The sequence below is a fragment of the Salmo salar genome, chromosome ssa11, assembly GCF_905237065.1.
Source record: "Salmo salar chromosome ssa11, Ssal_v3.1, whole genome shotgun sequence".
Classification (NCBI taxonomy): Eukaryota; Metazoa; Chordata; class Actinopteri; order Salmoniformes; family Salmonidae; genus Salmo; species Salmo salar.
This window is the reverse complement of record NC_059452.1, coordinates 34,856,456-34,872,000: the sequence shown is the minus strand read 5'-3', so window position 1 is coordinate 34,872,000 and position 15,545 is coordinate 34,856,456. Positions and strand designations below refer to the sequence as shown.

Below are 15,545 nucleotides of genomic sequence, written 5' to 3'. Positions count from 1 at the left end.
GTACCAGAATCAACCAATAGGAAGCTTTACGCAAATAACTTTAGTTCATTTTAAGTCACAGGTCCCGAGTTTCCGACATGACATGAACGCAGCATAACACCCAGGACCGCTAGTCCCAGATGTGCATATCGCCTTTAGCCATTTAGGCTGCAGCAGTCTGTTGTTTACCGCTGGCTGAAAAAGGGGATGCAATGTCAGAAAGTAGCATTAGCCACTCTAGCATGTTGGTGGGAAATGGTGTTTCATAAAGAATATTATGAAACAACATGAAACACGCATATATATATATATATATTTTTTTTTAATCAAACCTTCTCAATATTAAATCAAATTAAGGAGGAAATCGACGCCTTTGCAGCCTGAATGGAGAATGTTTCATGTACGAACCGGCCACAGGCTTATTGCCAGCTGCAAACAATGCCTTTGGACACTAAATCGTCCCACCTACTCAACAGCCAGTGGAATCGAGTGGCGCGATATTCAAATACCTTAGAAATGCTATTACTTCAATTTCTCAAACATATGACTATTTTACATCATTTTAAAGACAAGACTCTCGTTAATCTAACCACATTGACCGATTTCAAAAAGGCTTTACAACGAAAGCAAAACATTAGATTATGTCAGGAGAGTACCCAGCCAGAAATAATCACACACCCATTTTTCAAGCTAGCATATAATGTCACAAAAACCAAAACCACAGCTAAATGCAGCACTAACCTTTGATCGTCATCAGATGACACTCCTAGGACATTATGTTATACAATACATGCATGTTTTGTTCAATCAAGTTCATATTTATATCAAAAACCAGCTTTTTACATTAGCATGTGACGTTCAGAACTAGCAAACATACCGAAAACTTCAGGTGAATTTACTAAATTACTCACGATATACGTTCACAAAAAACATAACAATTATTTTAAGAATTATAGATACAGAACTCCTTTATGCAATCGCGGTGTCCGATTTTAAAATAGCTTTTCGGCAAAAGCACATTTTGCAATATTCTGAGTAGATAGCTCGCCATCACAGGCTAGCTATTTTGACACCCACCAAGTTTGGCACTCAACAAACTCAGATTTACTATAAGAAAAATTGGATTACCTTTGCTGTTCTTCGTCAGAATGCACTCCCAGGACTTCTACTTCATCCACAAATGTTGTTTTGGTTCAAAATAATCCATAGTTATGTTCAAATATCCTCTGTTTTGTTCTTGCGTTCAAGACACTATCCGAACGGTGACGCGCGGACGCGTATCGTGACAAAAAAAATTCTAAATATTCCATTACCGTACTTCGAAGCAAGTTAAACGCTGTTTAAAATCAGCAATTTTTCTCGTAAAATAGCGATAATATTCCTACCGGGAAACCCTGTTTTCGTTCAAAGACTCAAAGTTGAAAATGGAGTCGTCTCGTGCACGCGTGCCACCGTCTCATTGTTCTCAGATCGACCACTATCCAAATGCGCTACTGTTTTTCAGCCTGGGACAGCAGAGTCATCATTCAATGTTCTGGCGCCTTCTGAGAGCCTATGGGAGCCTTAGAAAGTGTCACGTTACAGCAGAGATCCTCTGTTTTCAATAAAGAGAGTGTAGAAGGCCAAGAAATGGTCAGAGAGGGCACTTCCTGTACAGAATCTTCTCAGGTTTGGCCTGCCATATGAGTTCTGTTATACTCACAGACACCATTCAAACAGTTTTAGAAACTTTAGGGTGTTTTCTATCCAAATCAAACAATTATATGCATATTCTAGTTTCTGGGCAGTAGTAATAACCAGATTAATTCGGGAACGTTTTTTATCCGGATGTGAAAATACTGCCCCCTACCCTAGAGAGGTTAAAGATTTTCTTTTTTTTAAATAACATGAAACAACTCAATATCGCCATCTGCCGGTCTTTGGGATAGAAAAAAATATGATTGATACGATCTAGTGTACGACATTGTATCTCAAAATTGCCAGGAGGAACATACAGACTGCAGGCATTCAAGTCAGTGAATGTTTGAAATGGAATTGAATTGTAAGTACATCTACATAGTGACCTACAGTACCAGTCAAAAGTTTGGACACACCTACTCATTCAAGGACTTTTCTATGGAACCATGTAGTAACCAAAAAAGTGTTAAACAAATCAAAATATAATTTAGATTTTTCAAAGTAGCCACCCTTTGCCTTAATGACAGCTTTGCACAATATTGGCATTCTCTCAACCAGCTTTTTTTCTTCATCTTTTAAAACTTCATTTAAATAGGCAAGTCAGTTAAGAACAAAATCTTATTTACAGTGACGACCTGCCAAAAGGCCTGCCAAAAGGATGGGGGCTGGGATTAAAAATATAACTAAATTAAATAAAAATATAGGACAAAACACACATCACGACAAGAGACAACACAACACTACATGAAGAGAGACCAAAGACGACAACATAGCATGGCAGCAACACATGAAAACACAGCATGGTAGCAACACATGACAACAGCTTAATTTCATTTCAATTAACTGGTGTGCCTTGTTAAAAGTTGGTGGAATTTCTTTCCTTCTTAATGCGTTTGAGCCAATCAGTTGTCTTGTAGGGTTGGCAAGGTAGGGTTGGTATACAGAAGATAGCCCTATTTGGTAAAAGACCAAGTCCATATTATGGCAAGAACAGCTCAAATAAGCAAAGCGAAACGACAGCCCATCATTACTTTAAAACATGAAGGTCAATCAATCTGGAAAATTTCAAGAACTTTTGAAGTGTCTTCAAGTGGAGTCTCAAAGACAATCAAGCGCTATGATGAAACTGGCTCTCATGAGGACACCACAGGAAAGGAAGACCCAGAGCTAGCTCTGCTGCAGAGGATAAATTCAGTAGTTAGCCTCAGAAATTGCCGCCCAAATAAATGCTTCAGAGTTCAAGTAACAGACACATCTCAACATCAACTGTTCAGAGGGGACTGCGTGAATCAGGCCTTCATGGTCGAATTGCTGCAAAGAAACCATTAATAAAGGACACCAATAAGAAGAGACTTGCTTGGGCCAAGAAACACGAGCAATGGACATTAGACATGTGGAGTCCAAAATTGAGATTTTTGGTTCCAACCGCTGCGTCTTTGTGAGACGCAGAGTAGGTGAACGGATGATCTCCGCATGTGTGGTTCCCACCGTGAAGCATAGAGGTGTGATGGTGTGGGGCTGGTGACACTGTCAGTGATTTATTTTGAATTCAAGGCCCACTTAACCAGCATTCTGCAGCAATACGCCATCCCATCTGGTTTGCGCTTAGTGGGACGATCATGTTTTTCAACAGGACAATGACCCAACACAGGCTGTGTAAAGGCTATTTGACCAAGAAGGAGAGTGATGGAGTGCTGAATCAGATTTCTTTTTTGTTGTCTTTAACTAGGCAAATCAGTTAAGAACAAATTCTTATTTACAATGACGGCCTACTCCGGCCAAACCCAGATGACCTCGCCTCCAATCACCCAACCTCAACCCAATTGAGATGGTTTGGGATGAGTTGGACTGCAAGGTGAAGGAAAAGCAGCAAACAAGTGCTCAGCATGTGGGAACTCCTTCAAGACTGTTGGAAAAGCATTACCGGTGAAGCTGGATGAGAGAATGCCAAGAGTGTACAAATCTGTCATCAAGGCAAAGGGTGGCTACTTTGAATAATCTAAAATATATTTTGATTTGTTTAACAATTTTTTTGGTTACTACATGATTCCATGTGTTATTTCATAGTTGATGTCTTCACTATTATTCTACAATGTAAAAATAAAGGAAAACCCTTGAACGAGTAGGCGTGTCCAAACTTTTGACTGGTACTGTACACATAGAAAATCAACAGTTGCGGGGAAAAAAGATGACGGCACATAACTCATGAGTGTAAAATAAATGATTTAATATACAATAGAAAACATGTGCAAAATATTCATGATCAGTATGCTTTGAGTATAATAAAATAGTGAAAGCCTGGCTTAAAGGAAAGAACGAACACTGGCTACCCCCAAGCCTCTTTCACCAAAACCATCTGGAGCACGAGATTGCAGGCAATACTGTCTGCTCCATCTTACATACAAGGAACAGTCATCCGTGCTATTTTAGAGCTTAAAAAAATGGTTTGCTACAATATGATACATTTCATAACATGACATTTAAGTTTTTTTTTTAAATTTAGAACACTTACATAGTTTACACAACATGTATATATAATAAAAAATTTAAAAAGGATAGTGATCCACTTTAAAATGACAGCTGGTGGGGACTTGATGGGACACAAACAGGATGTCATTCAACCAACTGCGTCATCTGGTGTCGGGGTCAATGGTGAGCAATGGTGGAGTTCAGTATGTCTGGCTTGCTCTTGGTGTTAGTGGCCTTGGAGAGGTCTCGCTGTGGACAAAGGTACAGAGATAAGCATAGATATTCCCTTCCCACCCAACATCAACAGGCTAGTATTCAGTAGGCACAAAACATTACAAAATATTTACAAAACAGAGTATAATGGGGATCTAAATTAGTAAATGCTATTTTCATGCAAAATATTTTGCTACAGCATATCCTAATGAACATGACCAAGGTGCAGTGGTAACAAATTGAGTAGCGACAAATAGCATTGGGCACTACCTCAGTTTTCATTTCACAGTAAATAAACACAAATCTAGAAAATATGCAATTCTGGTAATTGCACATTTCCCAAATACATTTTCATTCAAAAAGGCAGAAACAACCACAGTGACAGCCAGAGAAAGACTGAAGAAAGGGTATTAGGAGTGTGGTTGTAAAAAAGGTTACATCAGTAAATAGCAACACACAGCCTAGCCTGAGAGCCCTCAGAGGGTTTAGAAGGACACACTAACAAGGGTACACTACTGTTAGCCGGGAACATAATCAGGGATGAAGCATTTTAAAAATGTATCTTAGTGGTTAATGACATGCATACATTTGGATACAGGAATAATTATTTGATGTATATGGTTTTAGTTTAGGCAATTCACACATTCAAACAAACCTTGATTGAACCGATTCAATTACTGTGTTGATTAAGCCCGTCTAAAATCAGAATACATTTATCAATTAGCCACAATTCTCCACTCAAACCCCCCCTCATGGCGAGACCGTGTGTTGCTGCATAGAATCAGTAAAATGTGGAAAATAAGACACAGAAAAAACACATATTACCGCAAACTCGGAATAAGTGCTGGCGACAGAGTTAATGCTGAAGTTACGCTGTGGTCTAGCCAGGGTTTTAAACCCACCGCTCTGAAGAGGGACTCCAAGTCCGGTCACCTGGCCCATGTTCTCCTTGTTGCGCTCCTGCAGTCCCGCAAGAGGGGGCTTACTGCGACCCGGGGTCCGTACCGATGGGACCTGGATGGGGAGAACACAGAGAAAAGATGGATGAGGAGAAAAAGAAGCCTGAAATCCGAATTGATATATTCCATTTCCCCATCACTTCAACAATGGTGAAACAGAGCATCAGTTTGTATTCCAAGCTTGGGAACAGAAAACGCAACAGATCGTTCGCTTTGAGTGAATGTCAGGGTTTGGCCAAAAATTAGCATGTTACCCATACCAAATGACTGGTCTAAATTGAGAAAAGTAATTCAATAGCGTCTAAGTATACTGAACAAAAATACAGTGAGGGGAAAAAAGTATTTGATCCCCTGCTGATTTTGGACGTTTGCCCACTGACAAAGAAATGATCAGTCTATAATTTTAATGGTAGGTTTATTTGAACAGTGAGAGACAGAATAACAAAAAATTCCAGAAAAACGCATGTCAAAAATGTTATAAATTGATTTGCATTTTAATGAGGGAAATAAGTATTTGACCCCTCTGCAAACCATGACTTAGTACTTGGTGGCAAAACCCTTGTTGGCAATCACAGAGGTCAGACGTTTCTTGTAGTTGGCCACCAGGTTTGCACACATCTCAGGGATGATTTTGTCCCACTCCTCTTTGCAGATCTTCTCCAAGTCATTAAGGTTTTGAGGCTAACGTTTGGCAACTCGAACCTTCAGCTCCCTCCACAGATTTTCTATGGGATTAAGGTCTGGAGACTGGCTAAGCCACTACAGGACCTTAATGTTCTTCTTCTTGAGCCACTCCTTTGTTGCCTTGGCCGTGTGTTTTGGGTCATTGTCATGCTGGAATACCCATCCACGACCCATTTTCAATGCCCTGGCTGAGGAAAGGAGGTTCTCACCCAAGATTTGACAGTACATGGCCCCGTCCATCATCCCTTTGATGCGGTGAAGTTGTCCTGTCCCCTTAGCAGAAAAGCATAATGTTTCCACCTCCATGTTTGACTGTGGGGATGTTGTTCTTGGGGTCATAGGCAGCATTCCTCCTCCAAACACGGCAAGTTGAGTTGATGCCAAAGAGCTCCATTTTGGTCTCATCTGACCACAACACTTTCACCCAGTTGTCCTCTGAATCATTCAGATGTACATTGGCAAACTTCAGACGGACATGTATATGTGCTTTCTAGAGCAGGGGGACCTTGCGGGCGCTGCAGGATTTCAGTTCTTCACAGCGTAGTGTGTTACCAATTGTTTTCTTGATGACTATGGTCCCAGCTGCCTTGAGATCATTGACAAGATCCTCCCGTATAGTTCTGGGCTGATTCCTCACCGTTCTCATGCTCATTGCAACTCCACGAGGTGAGATCTTGCATGGAGCCCCAGGCCGAGAGAGATTGACAGTTCTTTTGTGTTTCTTCCATTTGCGAATAAATCGCACCGACTGTTGTCACCTTCTCACCAATCTGCTTGGCGATGGTCTTGTAGCCCATTCCAGCCTTGTGTAGGTCTACAATCTTGTCCCTGACATCCTTGGAGAGCTCTTTGGTCTTGGCCATGGTGGGGAGTTTGGAATCTGATTGATTGCTTCTGTGGACAGGTGTCTTTTATACAGGTAACAAGCTGAGATTAGGAGCACTCCCTTTAAGAGTGTGCTCCTAATCTCAGCTCGTTACCTGTATAAAAGACACCTGGGAGCCAGAAATCTTTCTGATTGAGAGGGGGTCAAATACATATTTCCCTCATTAAAATGCAAATCAATTTATAACATTTTTGACATGCGTTTTTCTGGATTTTTGTTATTCTGTCTCTCACTGTTCAAATAAACCTACCATTAAAATTATAGACTGATCATTTCTTTGTCAGTGGGCAAACGTACAAAATCAGCAGGGGATCAAATACTTTTTTGCCCTCACTGTATAAACGCAACTTTTAAAGTGTTGGTCCCATGTTTCATGAGCTGAAATAAAAGATCAAATAAATTGTCCATATGCACAAAAAGCTTATTTCTCTAAAAAAAAAAAAACTGTCACACAACACAATGCCACAGATGTCTCATGTTGAGGGAGCGTGCATTTGGCGCGCTGACTGCAGGAATGTCCACCAGAGCTGTTGCCAGAGAATTGAATGTTAATTTCTCTACCATAAGCTACCTCCAATGTCGTTTTAGAGAATTTGGCAATATGTCCAACTGGCCTCACAACCGCAGACCATGTGTAACCACGCCAGCCCAGGACCTCCACATCCAGATTTTTCATTAGGGTCTTGACCGGACTGCAGTTCTGCATCGAAACTGACTTCATTGGACAAATGCTCACCTTCTATGGCCACTGGCACGTTGGAGAAGTGTGCTCTTCACGGATGAATCCCGGTTTCAACTGTACCGGGCAGATGGCAGGCAGTGTGTGTTTATTCGCTTTGTGGGCGAGCAGATTGCTGATGTCAATGTTGTGATCAGAGTGCCCCATGGTGGAGGTGGGGTTATGGCAGGCATAAGCTACAGACAACGAACACAATTGCATTTTATCAATGGCAATTTGAATGCAGAGATACCGTGACGATTGTCATGCCATTCAGCTAGATAATGTTGCATGAATCGGTACACAATTCCTGAAAGCTGAAAATGTCCCAGTTCTTCCATGGACTGCATACTTACCAGACATGTCACCCATTGAGCATGTTTGGGATGCTCTGGATGGACGTGTACAACAGCGTGTTCCAGCTCCCGCCAATATCCAGAAACTTCACACAGCCATTGAAGTGGAGTGGGACAACATTCCACAATCAACAGCCTGATCAACTCTATGCGAAAGAAATGTGTCGCATTGCATGAGGCAAATGGTGGTCACACCTGATACTGACAGTTTTTCTAGGGTGTCTGTGACCAACAGATGCATATCTGTATTGCCAGTCATGCGAAATCCATAGACTACTGCCTAATTTATTTATTTCAATTGACTGATTTCCTCATGTGAACTGTAACTCTGTAAAATCTTTGAAATTGTTGCATTTATATATATTTTTTCAGTGTAGTTAGTTGTTGTGCAAACATGCTGCATTGACCTTGTTGACTGACAGAGCGGGGCGGGAGGGTGAGTGGCAGACAGTTCCGCCATAGGCTGAGCGCACGGTGCTGTTAGAGTTGGCACTAGAGAGGCTGGAGGTGGTGCCATTGAACTGGAGAAAACACAGACAGAGAGTTAGTTAGTGATGCCAAAAGCTCACGTTATTAATGCGCAACTCATTAAAACACAAGCCAGTGATTGTGTTAGCCTGGGTGTCCAGTCTTGTTTCTGCTTTAGCCACCTTTGTCATAAAAACGTAGGCAGTCCAGAAACAGACTGGATACCCAGGCTAAGATTGGGGCACGCAATTGTTCCATGAGTATGAAGGCTAGAAAGAGCAGCAGCAAAGTTACTGGAGTGGTACCTTTCGTGTTTTGCTGGGGGTAGTTGTGCCAAGGAATCTCCTTTTGGTAGGCGTCCGGACAGCTGTCCCATACAGCATATCCACCTCAATCTGCTTGCTCTTTTTCAGTTGCTGTTACAATAAAATATAGATCAAAGTATTGTAACAAAGTAAGCTTTCAGCTGCACAGACCTAACCCTAACTTGAGACAAGTGTGTAACAAATGATGATAGGTCCGGTTTCCCAGATCCAAATGAAACCTAATCCTGGACTGGAAAACACTGCTTTGGTCATGCTTCTTAGTCCAGGACTAGGTTTGATCTGGGTCCAGGTAAGAGGACCAATACTGTATCTCTCAAGTTAGGATTCTGCCCTCAAATGAGTAGACATGTCTTTACCCTCTCCAGTTTCTCATTCTCTTTCTTGATGTGGTGCAGCTCCCACTGCTCCTCTACAAACTGCAGGAACTTCTGTCCATTCACCAGGAACTCCCTGGCCTGATCCTGCTCCCACGCATCAATCTGAGCCTTCAGCTTCTTCTCAAGCTGGACAAACAAAACAAACATATAGGGATATAGCCAAGTGTTTTACAGTAGAGTATGTGTTTATATAGCATTATGTACAGCTGGTAAAAAAAAAAAAAACTCAGAGCCTTGTCATGTTTGTATGTACAGTAGCTACCCCCCTAACAAGGGAATAATACAGACTCCTGTCTTTTTCAAAAGGATTTACCTTGGGCAGGCTTTTGTGGAGCTCTGCTTTCTGTTTCTCCTCTTTGAGCAGATTCCCTCCTCTGTTGGTGAACCTGGAGGGGTCTGTGGCTTTTTCCTGTGGGGATAAAAAGGTCATGCCAAGGGTTAAAACCTCCCAAGGTCGATGTCTGCGCCTCCTTGGAAATCAAAAAAAAAATGTGTTGGTCAATTTAAGCTAGATGTGTCCGCATTGGATGTGTCTCAATCTACTGCATCCGCATTTGGGGTGAAAAGTGACAGAGCGGTGTTTGTCAGACCATGAGACATACCGAAAATTGGTCTTTGCACAAAATCGTCTGTAGCATCCAAACGGTTTGGCCTAGAAACTATCATGACCCCTCTTTGGAACATTTTGCTCCACGACCCCCACAAGCGTCTTGGGACTCGTCTGAAGTCGGTACAGACGATCTGCCAACTTCTGTCTATACTGTCCGAACAGTTTGGGCTACACACTAATACCCCTGTGTAAAGGTGAGATTCTCAAAAACAAGTACGTCGGTTGTTTTGCTCTAGGACACCCACAGGCCTCACAGAAGACTCGTTTGAATGTCCCTCGGTACCGGTTGACATTTTAATGGAAGTCGAGTACCAGTCAAAAGTTTGGACACACCTACTCATTCTTTTTTTATTTTTACTATTTTCTACATTGTAGAATAGTATTGAAGCTATCAAAACTATGAAATAACACATGGAATCATGTAGTAACACACACAAAAAAAAAAGTGTTAAAACAAATGTATTTTATATTTGAGATTCTTCAAAGTAGCCACCCTTTGCCTTGATGACAGCTTTGCACACTCTTGGCATTCTCTCAACCAGCTTCTTGAGGTAGTCACCTGGAATGCATTTCAATTAACAGGTGTGCCTTGTTAAAAGTTCATGAGTTTGAGCCAATCAGTTGTGTTGTGACGACAGTCCATCATTACTTTAAGACATGAAGGTCAGTCAATGCGGAAAATTTCAAGAACTTTTAAAGTTTCTTCAAATGCTGTCGCAACAACCATCAAGCGCTATATTGAAACTGGCTCTAATGAGGACTTCCACAGGAAAGGAAGACCCAGAGCTAAGTTCATTAGAGTTAACTGCACCTCAGATTGCAGCCCAAATAAATGCTTCACAGGGTTCAAGTAACAGACATCTCAACATCAACTGTTCACAGGAGACTGCGTGAATCAGGCCTTCATGGTCAAATTGCTGCAAAGAAACCACTACTAAAGGACACCAATAATAAGAAGAGACTTGCTTGGGCCAAGAAACACGAGCAATGGACATTGGACAGATTTCCACCGGTCTTTTGGTCTGATGAGTCCAAATGTAAGATTTTTGGTTCCAACCGCCGTGTCTTTGTGGGATGCAGAGCAGGTGAACGGTTGATCTCCGCATGTGTGGTTCCCACCGTGAAGCATGGAGGAGGTGGTGTGATGGTGCTTTACTGGTGACGTTGTCAGTAATTCATTTAGAATTCAAGGCACACTTAAACATCATGGCTACCACAGCATTCTGCAGCGATACGCCATCCCATCTGGTTTACGCTTTAGTAGGAATATCATTTGTTTTTCAACAGGACAATGACCCAACACACCTTCAGATTGTGAGGGTTATTTGTATGGGCTAATAGCAGTAAGGCACCTCAAAAAAATTGTTTGGATGAAACAGCCTAGGTAATTCAAAAATAAGCAATAAACGTTTTCTTAAAGTGAACTATTCCTTTAAAGCCCATAAAACAAATTAAAAAAGATGATTGCACTTGTCTTTTCCTACTAGCACCAACTTTGATGATAACGTCTTTATTGACAAAAATGTACGAACTACAACTGTGATATGTGTGATATGTCTCACCTAGCTATTTTAAGATGACTGCACTAACTGCAAGTCGCTCTGGATAAGAGCATCTGCTAAATGACTAAAATGTTTCCACGGTGCTTCTCCACTGCTAACCTCTAGTTCCAGGAAGAGTCTCCAGCTCTCCTCCCAGCTGTGAACCCCCTCAAACAGCTCCTTGTGTTCTTCATAGTGCTGCTTCAGCCTCAGGATCTCAGCTTCGTGCAGCCCCAACAGCTCCTCTGTAAAATCATCTGAAGGAGGGAAAAACAAATAATTAAATGCATTATTAAAATCAGGAAGTCACATTGAGAAAAAAAATTGCATTTTCAAAAGGGAAAACTAAATGCATAGATATGTGATTAATAAGTTAACAATCATAAAACACATTGTTCACAAGAAAGACTTCTGAGTCTTCATTTATTGATTGGTCTACCAAAGCTTGTGTTTTACCTGTAATCCAAACCCTAAAACCCAACTTACTGCTAAAATAGGGCACAAAGGCCTGTTGCTGATCACTGCTGAAGAAGCATTTCTCCCAGAGCCCTGCGATCTCTGAGCGGATGGCTTCAGTAACGTTTCGCATGTTCAGTCGTTTGAGCTCCATCAGTCGCCTGCCCTCTGCCTCTAACTGAGGTGTGAAAAAGAGAGAACAATTTGGTTCTTTGATTCTAACATTTTCTTGATTAATAGACAGACCTTGTTTAGAAACAGCTTTAGAATGCATGTAGACTACTGGAGACAATGGTGACTAGCCAGGGTACAAACCAGAGGGCTATACATACTACAAAGCAGGATCAATTAGATAACGTTTAATTTTTTTTAAACACCATAAACAACTATTGACTTTCTGGTTCATTAAGAAAGCTAAACTTAGATATGCGTTTTAAGTTGTTGAGTCAATTAGACCAAGCCCATTTCAAGCTCATCTTTCAATAAATAAATAAAAACAGTCATTTCAAAATATTTAGGAAAGTAAGGGGCATGGTCAACATTTGCTCATTGGGCTTTGGTCAAAATAAGTGCACTAGCACTAGAAAGGGATTAGGGTGCCATTTGGGACATAAGCTAAGAGTGTTCACTGACAGCATCCAGGTTCTTCTTCTTGGAGGCGACCATGTGTTCTGAGAAGAGCTCCCTCTCCTCCTGGGGCACCTGCAGTCTGTCCCACAGCTCCTGGATCTTCTCCCTGTGAGCCTCACACACCGCCTGGTTCTCTGCCTTCCTCTCCTCTAGCTAGACAGAACAACATAGACACGGGACGGTCAGTAAAGGAGCACTATGGAAATAGAAACGTTCCAGGAAGTCTGTATTGTCTTTACATGGGGCGCGACTGCAATAAAGACCTGGAATACGGCCAATGACAGATATTAGCAACAAAATGCAAATGAAGATATTTACATGATCTATAGTGAAGTGATAATGAACTGATACAGTAATGTAGAAATGGAATGCGTGTAGGTCGACTGGTTTTCTACTGTATTGTGGTGGTGAGCAGATCAACTTTGTTCATTCTGCACAGACATTGCAAAGTATCGCTCAAACTAAAACATTCACTATGATCTATAACATATTGGATTAGTTCCATTCTCACTTGGCCGAGGAGGAGTTTGAGTGAGGCGATGTTGTCTTTGGACAGGCAGAAGGCCTCCTGGTCCTCGCAGACGACGTCCTTCTCGAAGCTGGTCTCTGGCAGCTGGTCCAGGTCGTCCATGCACAGGATGATCTGCCTCTTGATGCCCACAAATTCAGCGTGCCGCCGCTCCTGGCCACAGACAGAGAGACACGCCGTTAGGGATCTCCTCAAATGTGTATATTAGTTTACATCAGTGTTTTCCCCCCAATATTATTTTCTTTAGGTGAGGTGCAGAATCAATGGCCAAACTTTTTTGGCTTTACTAGAACCAATTCAATTAATCATGACTCTAGATTAAAGACGGAGAGTAGTTGAATCAGCAAATAAGTGCCGGGCTAAACCAAAATGGCAGAACAAGCAGCAGCTCTCCAGGAGCAGGATTGAAGTATGGACCATCATTCACATCTACGTTCAAATAACATGTATTCTTTCAATTCCTTTGAGTATTTGATTGAGCCTGCATGATGTATCACATGGGGTTTGCGCCTTTGGGACTATTCCATTAGTTCCGTTGCGCCAGGTAAGCGCAATCAAGTGCAGCTACATTATATATTTTTTTACAAATACTACTGGTATGTGAATCCAGGGTCTGCTTTTATTACAAATCCCTATCCACCTTCTCTGTGGTCTGGCTGGCAATGCGCTGGCGGAAGCCGTCCAGCTGCTCCAGGGAGGGCACGGCGTTAGGGTCGAGGGCATAGGGGTCCGAACACAGAGTGTCACACAGGTCCTGGTCGCGCTCCGTCAAGGCCTTGAGCTGCTGCATCCTCTGGGTCCGCTCCTTCACCAACACCTCCACCTGGGTCCGGATCTCCTTCTCCTGCTGCAGTACGGTGACGCTCCGCTCCTCCTGGTGAGAGAAAAGGTATTGGGTGAAGTTGCCCGTAGACACTGCATTTCCCCCACTAATGGTTAAGGTGAGGATTGAGGAGGAGAAACTGATCCCAGATCTGTACCCAGGGAAGGCACCAGGGTTGGGGTTAAGACCCAGGCAGAATATTTATCCAAAGAAATCTTCAAATTCAAAAATGGACTTATCTAAACAGTCTGGAATGGCCTCATTCCCTTCTTTTCCATAATAGCCCTTTTTTTTTCTCCATCCACTCATCTTCAAGAAATGGACAGCAATAAGTCCATAAATCATAATAGTAAGCCTTTATCCTAGAAATATAATTACTAGAAAGGACAAAGCCAATCAGACCATGGCAATTTGAGTGGGACATCGATTTGAATCCCTATCCACCAGTCATTATATTTCTATGCGTTATGTCATTTGCATACTAGTAAAACTTTGCAGACCTTGTTAGAAACTGTTAGGATGCTTACCTCAAATGGGGGTAGCTGCAGTTCCAAGCACAGCGTATCCAGTTGTTTGCGACAAGCTTCGATGCTGCTCAACAGTCTGGTCCTAAGAGACTCCTCCTCTGTTATCATCATGTCTAACAAACCCTGTGAGAGATGTGCAGAAATGACTAGTCAGTCCACATATAGGAAGGAATACATACTTGTGAATTAGCTACATATAGAAATCTCACATTTAGCAGACTAAATAGATAGGCTACGTCACGCATACGCCCTAGCAACACACCCCTCAAAAGTAGGTTAGCTAGCTACTGTACTAGCTACTGACCAGGGCGTCGAGCTGCACTAAGGCCCTGGTGCAGAGCTAGCTAGTTAACTAGCTACAGCAGGTGCACAGACAGGTGTTACGGCTTTGATAATGTTGTTTCTTGGAGAATAATTACACTCTATGCTTGAGTGTCAATTTGTTCTGACTCACCTTGATGTGATTCTTGACCACATTGGTTCTCTGTAGTCTCTGGTCTTCTGGTATTCCTATCTCTTCCCAGATGTCCTTCAGGTGGCAGAGAGCTTTATTCAGGCAAGCCACAGACTCCGCTGCGAGCACCTCACTGGAATGGGCCGGGGACATATATAAAAAGGTTTAATTTTTGGACTGGCATGACTAGTTAAAGTTACTTGATTTTTCTGGACTGCTGCAAGTTGCAACGACAAGGGGCAGCACTGCAGCAGTAACGTTAGTGTCAATGTCGTCCTTCTATTGTAATTTATCAGTCTTTGAATTGATAGCAGCACACAGCAGTCCATCCTTCATACAGCTTTGCAGACGCACACAGTCGTTAACGTTACAGTATAGTACAATCAAATGTTATCTGTGGTATTACAGACAGTAACGTAAGCTAACGTGCTCGCAGCCGAGTCTGTGAATGACTAACGTTAGTCATTCCTGGCAAATTGACATCTAACGTTTGCTAAAATGTTGATTTAGCTAGCAAACTCATAATCTTCAGTAATCTTGCAGTTTTATTTCTAGATAGGTATAACGTTAGTCACAAAACACTGCTGCTGTTAAGTTAGCTAACAGCTAGCTTGACATTTCAATTCTGCATGCCAAATACAATACTTTTTACAAATACAATTCACTTGCCTCTTCCTCATCGTGAAGTCCCAGTAATTAAGTCAGTTGTGTTGTAGCAAAACTTCTCATAAATCCTCAGATCTCTGTCCTTCAGCTTTGCCTGTCTTAAGTCAAGCCGTTTCTGTCCGATTTAAAAATATGCATCAAATTGCGGTCTTCTTTCTCATTGGTTGAGGATGAACATTATGTCATCGTCTGGACAT

The 15,545-nt window shown here is 41.9% G+C and overlaps 1 protein-coding gene across 4 annotated transcripts; it reads right to left on the bottom strand.

Moving 5' to 3' along the window:
- Positions 1 to 3,862: 3,862 nt before the first annotated feature.
- Positions 3,863 to 15,541, bottom strand: prc1b (protein regulator of cytokinesis 1b). Of its 4 annotated transcripts, none has more exons than XM_014127571.2 (14): positions 15,352 to 15,537; positions 14,683 to 14,815; positions 14,229 to 14,351; positions 13,519 to 13,752; positions 12,861 to 13,031; positions 12,353 to 12,502; positions 11,750 to 11,897; positions 11,384 to 11,520; positions 9,426 to 9,521; positions 9,092 to 9,238; positions 8,715 to 8,825; positions 8,349 to 8,462; positions 5,164 to 5,352; positions 3,863 to 4,374 (listed from the first exon to the last, which is right to left on the bottom strand). In XM_014127571.2, exons 1-14 carry the CDS (start codon positions 15,360 to 15,362, stop codon positions 4,303 to 4,305), a joined length of 1,836 nt encoding a protein of 611 aa, XP_013983046.1. In that variant the 5' UTR covers positions 15,363 to 15,537; the 3' UTR covers positions 3,863 to 4,302.
- Positions 15,542 to 15,545: the final 4 nt, after the last annotated feature.